This window comes from Stegastes partitus, unplaced genomic scaffold (genome assembly GCF_000690725.1).
Source record: "Stegastes partitus isolate 25-593 unplaced genomic scaffold, Stegastes_partitus-1.0.2 Scaffold663, whole genome shotgun sequence".
In the NCBI taxonomy this organism is placed as follows: Eukaryota; Metazoa; Chordata; class Actinopteri; family Pomacentridae; genus Stegastes; species Stegastes partitus.
This window is the reverse complement of record NW_007578394.1, coordinates 261,639-273,488: the sequence shown is the minus strand read 5'-3', so window position 1 is coordinate 273,488 and position 11,850 is coordinate 261,639. Positions and strand designations below refer to the sequence as shown.

The following is an 11,850-nucleotide window of genomic DNA, read 5'->3' as shown; positions in this document are numbered from 1 at the left end:
AGTCAGCTGGGATAGACTCCAGCCCCCCATGACCCTAATGAGGATGTATAGATAATGGATGGATGGATATTTATCTCATTTGTGAGCACTTGTTTATTTCAGCTCAGTGTCTCAGTCCCTACTGCAGCTTTGAGACTCATTCTTATTCGTGTCTGTTTGTGTCTTTTCATATCCATTTCGCCCCAGTTTTTGTGAATCTAGTTCCACACATGGATCCATTCCACTCCAACATATCTTGGAAGCAGACATACACAAAGTCGAATCAAGATGAGAGGAGAGATGAAGAGACGGATGAAGTGAAGATAACCTTTCTGGTTGTACATGACAGTGAAAGGACAGGAGAGCTGTGGTCGACGTGCCTGGTTCTTTTAGTATGAGACACCCGTGCATCCAGTGGTTGTCCTAAGAGCTTCAGCAGAAAGCAACTGGACTTCTCTATTTGGCTCTTGATGACATTTCATCTTTCATCTAAAGTGCTTCTTAAGTTCCAACTCTGATGGGGATCCCAGTTACATGTTGTCCCTGCTGTCGCTGGTTTGTCTGAGAAACCTAGAATTATTCTCTCAAAATACAACACACAAGTGCACTTTAGACCCAGAAGCACTCTCAGACGGAAAAGTAGTTCATCCAAAGGATAAAACACCCAAACACAAGCCGAACAACACTGTGTATGCAGTCCAATGCAGCGAGGAGTTCACAGATCTATATATAGGGGAGACTAAACAACAGCAACTCAGACACATGGTACAGTACAGGAGAGTCAACAGTCCAGCTGCATCTGAAGGATACAGGACACTCCTTTCAGGGCAGCAATGTATCTGCTCTCTATGTCTTCAGATCCATCCTCAGAAAGTTTTACCACCATCTTGAGTCATCCCTTGCCAGGCAGCTTTGCCAATATTCACATCTCAGAGCATGTGTCCTGGCTCAGTAACTGGCCATTAGCTCTGGGAGTTGGGGGTGACATATACTTGTAACTCCCTAAATGTCAATTAGAACTGAAGAAGCCTCTTGAATGAGAGGTTAAGTGTCTTCAAGAGCCAAACAAAGAGAAATCCAGTCTCCTTCTGCTGAAGCTCCGAGGGTTAATGACCCGAGTGACTAAGACTATCCACGGTCACATCTAGTGGTTCTGAATGTGGCACTGAGAACCTTGACGTATTCTGTCATAAGTCAAAGTATTGAACAACATTTTTTACCTGATAGTGGTGCTAAAAGTTTACAGATCACTAAAGTTATTATAATTCCTCCTGAGGAAGATTTCAGTGTCTGGATCAAATTTCAGTTTGGTTGATTACTGTTTCACTCAGTGCCAAAAGTGTCAAACACAATATCAAAATCATTCGGATTAATTATCAGAGATTAATGGATGGTTGTGCAATATTCAATGGAAACCCTTCAAGTAGTTGTGCAGATTTTTTAGCTTTGGAGTCGTGGACTAACCAGTCAGTACTGCTGTCCGTAGAGCAATGCTGCTAGCTCGGCTAAAGTTATCCCTACACAACACATTTCTTTTTAAAAGGCTCCGTGATGCTATAGTTCAATCCATGCATCCACTCATCTCCCAAGCTAGTAACTACTTTATAAAAGTACATAAGGACCCCATCTGAAAAATGTAACTCAGTCCCGTAGTGTTCGCCAAGGACTTTACACATTATTTTGTTTTCATTTTTACAATTAAACTAACTCAGTAAAAAAAAAAAAAAAGAAAAAAAAAGTTTTTGTAATTTTTTGATATTACCAAATCTTAAAACAGGCATGTGCCAAATTATTTGGACTGCTTTCTCTCTGCTTCTCTCCGTCAGGTACATTTAAAATCAGAAGACAAATTACTTTTGACCGACGGAGCATTAGCAATGGTAATTGCTGCCACCGGTGTATCAAATGTTTGTGAAAGTGAAGGACAGCAACAGAGAGACAGATAAGAGGGGTGGAGGAGAGGCTCAAAGATGGATAACGCTGACAAACAGAGTGACCCCGAGATATAAGTAGGGAGCAAAAGCATGTGGGGATATGTGCATGCATTTGCACAAAGAATGGGCAGCATTGATGTTCAAGAACAGACCACAGACTGTAAGTCTCCTGTGGGGAGTTTTCACACTTGTGAGGTAATTTATTCATGGACTTAAAGTAATCCTTATAGTGCACTCAAGAGGTTTGCTAAAGTCACTTACTGCTCGAGCCGACCCCGGTTGGTCTCTCTGGCTCATAAAGCTTGCTTATGTATCCCAGTATGGTCAGTATTTATGACGGTTTTAAACGCCATAATTCTGTGATGAATCCAGAAATCACAAAGATTCTCTAATCAGACACATTTAGAGGATTATCTCGCTGTAAGGGGAGTATCTTCAATCCGTTAGTTCCCATCAGAGACCTAAAACAATCTGTTTGACTGAATTTATTTTCATTGGACACGTCGAAACATAAATTCCGAAGTCTGCATTTTCGCTAAGGATTACAGTGTTAATGAGTTTCGGTAAGCTGAATCTTTTGAACTTGTTGGATGATTCTGCCCTCGTTTTAATCAGACTGCTTCAGGTTAAATACTCTAAGAAGCTGCTTTGATGCGCTCAACAACATGAAGACAGACTAAGAGCAAACCATTTCTCACTCATCTTAAGTCTACCATCTGTGTTTGTTCAGTAAAAAAACCTTTGTATGCACAAAGCTGTGAGTAGAATGCAAATGAAACTATTCTTTAAAGAAGACAGCGTTTGTCTGAGTCTGAGTTAGCACGTTACTTCAAAAACTTGTGTAGAGTCCTGACAGCACAAGAGACCAATCACAACAAGCAGACATTTAACTTCTTTAAGTAAGTACTAATTGACCTTATGAAGTTAAATGGCAAAGCTGTTGGCAAACAGCTGCCTCGTTACAAGTTCTGCAGACAGACAGTTAAGTCATATTTCTGTCCACCTGGTGAGTTTAATTCCAACTTTAGTCTTCTTGTAGCTCTGTTTTTGGTCTCCACCAACAATTTTAAGCGCCAAAAGCTCCACTATGTTTACCAATTAGTCACTAAATATGTCTGCCTGTGGTTTGGTGCTGGTGTTTTCACTAAGAACAGCTGTTTGCTACAAGCTGGACAAGAAATGAGAGTCGACCAATAGTAGTATAGACTCAAAACAATGAGCTGGAAGGTATTCTCGTAGTTTCATCGTAGCAACTGGACTTGCTCGAGTTCCTTGAAGACGTTCCACCTCTCATCCAAGAGGCTTCATCAGTTCTGACTGACTAGTTGGGAGATCCAGATACTTATATTGTTTAGGAGCCATTAACACTTGAAGTGGGAGGTGAAACGTCTTCAAGAAAGTTGCTACGATTAAACTACAAGAATAACCATGACCTGGATGACTGAGAATCTTAATAGACACGAGATGGAAGGTACTAAAATGGTTGGAAGTCAAATGAACAAACAATTCTCTGTTCCTTTATCACAGCTCACCCCCCTCACTCCCAACCTCACCCCAACCGGTCAGGGCTGATGGCCGCCCTCTCTGAGCCTGGTTCCATCTGATGTTTTTGCATTTTGTCTTTCCCGGCAAAGGAAAAGTTTTTTGGTTCCTTCCCACTGTCATCAAGTGCTCAAAGTAAATCCACAGGGAGCTTTAGATTGTTGGGTTCTCTGATTAAAAGTTGTAAGGTCTTTATCTCACTATGCACACTGGTACGAGATGACACATGTCATTCACTGGTGCTATATATAAAAAAAAAATTTGAACTACAAGCATTCCTCTTGTGTATCTGCACCAATGTTTATTTAGGAATGAATGCAGCTTTAAGTGTGAATAAGCTTATATGAGCAGCAGGTGACAGAGTTAGTTTAGATCATTAGTAAATAATCTGCTGTTGCACATAAACCAGATTACTAGCTGACAGTTACTGGCATTTGAAGGCGAGCTGTATTAAGATGCTGCATGTACAGGACATTATGTGTAATTCTGTGGAGTTAGAATACAATCACCCCATTAATTTCAAAGCTGATATGCAGTAATGGGAACTGACACTGTTCAGCAGAGTTTAGGTTGGCAGAAAATGGAAAAAAAAAAGTCCTTCAATTTCATTTCGAATGCACTACGCCTTAAATTATTTGCCAGAGCCACATTGCTGTGTGCATGAAAAAAAAAGTAGCCGCCGAGACCATCGCAAGCCTGGAAACAATACAGCATAATGATGAGACGCCCTGTCAGACAAGGTCCTGGCTTTCAGGGCTTTTAACGAGTCCAGAGGTTGAGAACAGTGAATTTGTATCTCACCTTTCTCATACTCGAGCACGCTGTCTTTGAGCAGGCAGCTGAGCTGGTGGCCATTGAGATGCAGAAAGCGCAGCTGGTCTCTGAGTGAGGTTTCCTCCAAGACACCCTGGATGAGGCGGCCCACGCTGTTCTGAGATATGGGCAGGCCGAGTCCCAGGGCCAGGGTCGGAGTCAGGTCAACCTGCTCCACCACTCCAGGCTGCTCCATTCCCACTGACATGACAGGGCAAAAAAAAACACACAAGAAAAACAGTAAAAACGACTGAACCTGCAATACTCAATGAAATAAGTGCATCTCTCTCCATTGTTATGTTGCAGCAGCATCTTCTTCTTGCTGTGTCGTTTTCTAACCTTGATTTGTCAATCAGTGCGTCTCGCTCTGTGATTTCTTTTCCACTGATACATTTCCGGAAATCTTTCAACCCGAATGTCTATCAGGTTATTCCAAAAATACTTGAAAGTTAAAATGCACCACCTCCTGTATGCTGCCAGATTTGCCCTTAAAAACCTGCAGTGTCAGACACAGAAAATGGAAAAGCTTTCAAGAAGTAGCCAAATGTTGAATCACAATTGCGTTACATCAATCAGTGATAGCGGGTAGCAAAATGGATATTTATTTATAAGAACAAAAGTCACATCTTATTACTTCAGTCGCAATTCACAGACAAAAACAATTTTCATGATGGACACAAGGAAATGGCTCAATTTTCGTACTGTCTGTTGTGGAGGTTTTCTCTGTTCGCACAATAAGAGCTTGTCTCAAAGAATTTCACACACTCATCAAGACAAATTCGGAAAAGGAGGCTCTTCTCATAAAGTCGTAAACCTGACACAAACACTAACAGTAAAGAATCCCACAGCTTTCTATCATTATGAAGTCGGTGATTAAGAAGAGTTCTATTTCACGGGCACACATCATTCTAATCACAGAAGCTGCAGCATCTCATTGCTACTAGTTTCTCTTTTCCCCCTGAGGACAGTCAAACTGTGGTCACGGGAAAATGGTGAGAGTGTGGAAGAAGGATTACGACATTTTCCCACCCATTTATCCACAACTGAGTCTCATTTTATGCATTAAGGCAGAGCACATTAGTGACTCCTCTTTGTGGATTTGAATCAGGACATTAGTTATCTGGGAGCCTGAAACCCAACACAAAAGCCTCACAAATAACCCTCATGATTTTCCATGTATTAACCACCCAAGTGTGTGACCACGGGGAGGTTTGTCACAACACGTAAACTAACCGACACCACAAAAGAACAAATGGATGAAATCATTATCACTTCTCAGAGCTGTGTCAAACATTTCTATGTTGACTCTTGGCTTCCAGTAAAGCTCTTCCAAGGTGAGTGGGTGTCATTTTCTCAGACTGTCTGCGTTTGAGTGAAGTTTTCAGGTTGCAATAATGAACTATACTGGCACATAACATATCCAAAAATGAACAATAGAGCTCACATGTGTGGGGAAGTGAGGCAGCGGCAGACTAAAGTCTGGGACAAACCCCAGAGCTATGAGCTAATTTGGTAATTGGACACAATGAAAAGAGCCAGGGAATTATCCATTTTATATTAAAAGGAGACGGATTTGCAACAAGACAAGGACTTTGCTGTATTAAGCCCATAGCTATTGGGATAATGTTATAAATCTAAGTATATCAGGCTTGTTTAAATCTGTTACTTAGCAATGAATGTCTAAAAATGTTTAAGTTATGGCTTTAGTTGCTGCAATTACACTAATGAGAAAAGTTGATAGAGCCTCAAATTGGAATATATCAAACAGCCCGAAGAAAATCAATCTGTTTAATCAAAATGCCAACCCCACATTAACTGTGTATAGAATAACACATTACAATGGAACCAAGTTGTGCTTTGTGCTGAGACGAGAAGCTGTGAGGTAGCTACGCTCACGTCACATCACCACCGGCCCACTTTGTTCCTACTGTACAGTTTGGCTTCCACAGAACTGAGCGACTCACATTCTGGCAGAACAGATGCGTCACAACCCGATTAAAGGTTGTACACGCTGAATGCTGATTCACAGATGAGAAAACTGCATGCGGCTGATGACGATGCCATATGCATTACAGAAACTCACGCGCTAATTATTCCAAAATGTCACTGAAATGTCATCATGACAGACATTTTTTTAATTCTTTGTAGGACAATGGAGAGTCGTGCATTTGCTCAGCTTGGGGATGACTTTGGAAAAAAGCTGCCACGACGAGGTTCTCTCGACAGATTACGGCACAGTGTTGTTGTGGTTGGGATTAAATACGATAATACCACATTTACAGTGTATGAAATGTGTACAGGGTCTCAGTTTGTTACTGTCTCTCATGTCTGCAGACAGAAACTTTCATAAATGTATTATAAATTCTTGCTTGAGTTACTGTCAAGCGATCGTAGGGGGGATCCGTGGAACAACATGCCACTTGGACACAAGCTGGGAACTGATCACCCCCGGCTGGGTCGCCCCGGTGAGGGTGAATGAAGATTAAAGACCCGAAACACTCCATGACTCCAGGTACTTCACTGATGACGTGTCCAAGTAGCACCAGAAGGTGTATTAAAACTCTCACACTTCCTTTTCCTGGGTTTTGGCAGGTGTGCTGGACCCATAACCCAGAGTTTGAAGGATTAAAAAGTATCTTCTGCTAAATGTAAATGTTGTAAACACACCTGGTTCAATATAATTTCCACAGCACCCACCCTGCTCCTCATCATGGCTGACCCTTTGCTCTCCATCATCTGATATATGTGAAAGAAGAATTTCACTGTGCTGTAATGTATTTATGACCAATAAAGGCTTCTGTTTTTTTCCTTTGCTGTGAACTTTGATGCTCTTAAGTTACCACCTGATGCATGTGCTTTGTTGTTGGCTTTTCTTGGGTTTGACTGCAATAAAGAGCCCATTTACGGGTTTATAGTGTTATTTTGGGGGTCTACTAGAAAGTTTTACATCCCTTAATGTTCAAAAAACACATTACTTTTTTCGTGTTGCACAACACTTCAGCAACTCTTCTCGCTCGTGTCTCTGCAAGGACGCTATTGCGAAAAGCCCAGTTCGCTCTGATTGGTCAGCCGGCCCGACAAAACAGAGGTGATGTACTCTAACCCCAGACCTCAGAGAATATGGGTGTAGCCCCAGCAGAAGCAGCTCTAGCGAGGAAACAATAGCAAACTGCGAGGAAACTGCTCTTTTCTTTGTTTTAGGCCAAACTAGCTGCTGGGCAGGTGTTGTCCAAATGTTTTGCATCGTGACGCAGGTAAGTTGGAGGAAGAAAAGCCTGGACTTCAAACAAAGGGTTTCAGGCAGCACAGAAGCAGCGTTTTCTGTGAATAACTTCCTTTGCTGTGGGTTTTTGTAAGATTGCAGAACTTCTACATGAACATAAAAGCAGCTTAGTAACACAAAAGAAGAAAAGAGGGGAAAAGCCCCAAAAGCATGAACTGATTGAAGAACCCCACCAGATATACTCAATACTCACTCACTGGCCACTTTATTAGGTACACCTGTAAAATCTAATGCAGTCTAATACAATAGCTCCTCATAAAATCTACTTTTACAAAGCTTCTGTATTTTTTAATTTTGTTGATGTGTACTTTACTTTTGTTATTTGGATCATAGCGGCTGGTGGTGGTGAACCGGACTGCATTACAATGAACAGCATCCCTAACATTTCTCCCTATCATTCTTGTAACCTTTATTTAACCAGGAAAAGGCTCATTAAGATTAAAAAGAGTTGAGATTGTTCTGGCCAAGACAGGCACAAATGACAGACAGACGAGGTCACAGCAGCGTCCACACAAACATCATATTCATAATACGTGGTGAAGTTAAATTTAGAAGACAAGAAATCAACATAATGTGTGTTAATGTGGTAGGAAACACATTAGCAGCCTTTTTAAACGTAGTGCACACCATCACCACCACCACTCGTTTTAATCTGAATAATAAACATAAAGAGGAATTTTGCCTTTTTGAGGAACACTAAAAACACAGAAGCTTTACTGTAAGGCGCAACCATTGTAGTGGATTACACAAGAGTTTACACATGTGTAATAAACTGGCTGATGAGTGTGTATAAATACTCATCTTAAAGTATTACAGTGTACTGATATTGACACAACACTGACACCTCTTCCCTTACTGAGAACTCTACAATGAGTGACTATGAAAATATTTTCCGTTTCAAAACTGTCTTTGTCTCCTGCTTCACTTTCAGCCCATATTCTATAAACCAGTGCAATGCAGCTAGAAGTTTCCACCTCACACTTATGTAAGTTGCACATCGCAGCAGGATTGGCTGCTGAACCAGCGGTGATGTCACAAGTCCTTAAAGTCATATTTAAGGTGAGCACACATGACATTTCCACTTTCCGCAGAAGAATTTAAAAACAGTCTTCTGGTGACGAACTCTGAGCATTCATCTCGTTGCACTGTGAAGGTCAAAAATCTGAGCGGAGAAAAATGACCAAAATACACTTTTGAGTGCAAAGCGAGAAAAGGCACAGATGGTTACTGATGCAGGAAATAACGTTATGGATTCTTATGCCCACACTGCCTGATTAAAGCTGCATTGCCTCTCAGAGTCCTCTCAGGAATGTCAATTAAATGTTCTGCCAATCTGCAGTAAGAAGGGTTGTTTTCTCAATGATGCATTCAGATTAAAAAGTGAGGCCCAGGTACTGAGCCAGCAGTGAATTCTGATCTGGTGCATCATGTTCTAATGAAAAAAACAACAGGCAGATGAGCTCTCTGCTAATGACTCGCAATTCTCACTGCGTTAAAAACAACCAGTTATGCTAATGAGGCCACTGATTGCACTAACTGATGCATTAAATAGAACACATTACCATGTTAACATATGTCTATATCTAGGATGGTATTGAAGAAAGAAAGTCTGCATCTCATAGAATTAAGGTATTAACAGCAGATTCAATAGTTTTCCGTACTAATGAGCTAACTGGGTGATTCAGAATTGATCATTATTCTGTCGTTTACAGTCGTGACTTGATAATCCGACACTAAATGTAAAATCTGCTTTTATGTCGGATTGTCAAGACGGAGGTTGAGATACAAGGAGGGCTTGATGCTTGAAGGCTCATTTGTTGTTTATATTTATTGTTTATAGTTGTTATAATAACTAGGGTGTTGTTAGGACACTACGCAGGATTTCACGCCTAATTGAACGGTGTGCTTGTGCACATTCCAGCCACTTCCACCCCAGGGGGGCGCTCCAAAGGGGGGGAGTGAAATGTGAACGAACTCGCAAAAACATCAGATTTCACAAAAACAATCCGAATTCAGCCTGAAGTCCTGCAGTCTGAACGCAGCCAATCTGTCGGATTGTTCAGTCAGATAATACGCTGTTATCCTTATTGAGGACCAAAGGTGGCCGGGCCTTTTCTGTAAGAGCCCCCATCCTCTGGACCAGCCTCCCTGAGGAGATCAGATCTGCAAGCACTTCATCCTCCTTTAAAACTCTTTTAAAAACACATTTTTACAGACGTGCTTTTACAGGAGTTGTTTTATGAGCGGACTTTTACTCCGTTTGATGGCAGTATTAAGGGCAGGACATTTTATCTCCTAACTGTTTTATTCCTTTATTGTCTTTTAATTGTCTTCTTTTACTGGGTTTTATTTTTCTTATATATTTTCATATTGTTTTTTGTCTTTCATGCTTTATGTGCTTCACCTTCACCATTTTTTATTTATTTATTTATGTATTTTTTGCTTTTTACTTCTTTTAATATTGTTCTTACACTTCTCTTTGAATCTGTGCAGCACTTTGTAAGCCTGTTTTGAAAAGTGCTATATAAATAAAGTTTATGATGATGATTATTATTATTATTATTTGTGACATAAAATGTCGGAGTCAGAATCCAAGGCTGTCGGTATGTTTTTATTGGGTTTTTTTTAAGTTAATTTTTTGGCCTTTTTGCCTTTGTTATATAGGACAGTGAAGAGAGAGACAGGAAAGTAGGGGAGAAGAATGGGGGAATGGGTTGCAACAAAGGGCCATGAGCGGGATTCGAACCCACGGCCGCTGCATCGGGGACTATAGCCCTTGTCTATGGGTCGCCAGCTCAACCAGGTGAGCCATAGCGGCAGCCCAGTCTGTCAGTATGTTAAGGCTGTTTTCTATGGGTTCCATTCGTTTTTCCTAAAAACCTGTCGGATAGCAAGGTTGTCGGATCGTTAAGGGTCAGATTATCGAGTCACGACTGTATTTCTATTTTATTTATGACTCTTAAGTGAAGGTGTTGCACAAAAGCGAGTCCTCACTGCCAGACCAGCACAGAATAACACAGCGTTGGATTTTAATTTCCCAAAAACTTGTTTTCTGAATCATCTTCTAACACAAACACACAACTGTTTGCCAGTTAAAGTGGTTCTTGTTATTTCACATGAAATATTAAGGTGTTTTCCTGTTTCTTTTTGCTCTATATCCAAGACTCACTGTGCATGTTTTCATCCCGGGAGGTCTGTCTAAGCCAAACGCAACTAGTCGACTCTTTTTTTTTCCTTTTCTCAATGATGCTGAACACCACAATATGACTGGTTCAGCAACTAGAGGCATCAACTCGTTTGCAGATATTAACAAATGCAGGCCACAAAGTAGAAACTCATTAAATACACCTGTGATCATTGACATGCAAATCTGTGACATTAAACTGAGAACATGTGTGATTTTCCAATTAGCCTAATAGCATGAATGAAAAGCATCTTTGAACACCAGAACTTTGTCAGTTTTGGACCTACGGGCTGTGTCTCAGTGCAAGTCTGCATCATGGCTCCACATGTAAAGATGGATAAGGACAGAGGAAGACAGGCGGCCAAACAAATCAGCAGAAACACAGCCCTTATTGGGAGGTATAGAACGAAGAGAGCACCATAATACCACTAACCAGAGCGGTCGTCCTCCTAAAATAACTCCACAGACAGTGCATTACTTACACTTGCTGTGAAAAATAGACAGACGAGCGCTTCAGACTTGGCACAAGGGTTATCAATGGAAATCAGGGTTTCCGTGACAGCTCAGACAGTATAAAGGACGTTGCATAACGTCAGGCTCTATGAATAATGTCCTCACAGAGCTGCAAGGTGAAATGTGCTAAAGGAAATGGAAAAGAGGTCATAAATACTGGCAGCACATTCTTTTGACAAATGAGACTAAAATAAATTTGTCTGGCTCAAGCGGGGTCCCTCGAACCTGGTCAGGACGACCACAGTGATGCATAATCCTGACAGTGAAGCACAGAGGGGAGGATTTGATGATGTGGGCTAAAAAAAAACTGGCTGATATGAGTCCTAGTCCGCATACGCTCAGCAAAGGTGAATATTTCTGTGTGGTCACGATTTTATTAATACTGCCAAGTCACAGAAGAGTCTCTAAAGCTAATAGAAGTGAAAACTTTGACCTGGCCATGGAAGCCCCCTGACTTTAATCTAACAGAACAACAGTGGGATATTTCAAAGAGAAAGGCAGAGCAACACTGAGAAAAGAGCCGCTAAAAAAACGGTCTCTGAGGAACAGCAGAAGATCCTTCCAGAAATCTGTGCAACGCTGGTGTCCTCCACACTAAATGG

The 11,850-nt window shown here is 41.2% G+C and overlaps 1 protein-coding gene across 1 annotated transcript in view; it reads right to left on the bottom strand.

Annotated features, from left to right (window-relative positions):
* pigg (phosphatidylinositol glycan anchor biosynthesis class G (EMM blood group)) overlaps positions 1–11,850 on the bottom strand; it is a 96,719-nt gene that overhangs the window by 59,164 nt on the left and 25,705 nt on the right. The window contains exon 6 of the mRNA XM_008290270.1: positions 4,257–4,469. Coding sequence (XP_008288492.1) covers positions 4,257–4,469 — 213 coding nt within the window. The remainder of the gene's footprint in view (positions 1–4,256; positions 4,470–11,850) is intronic.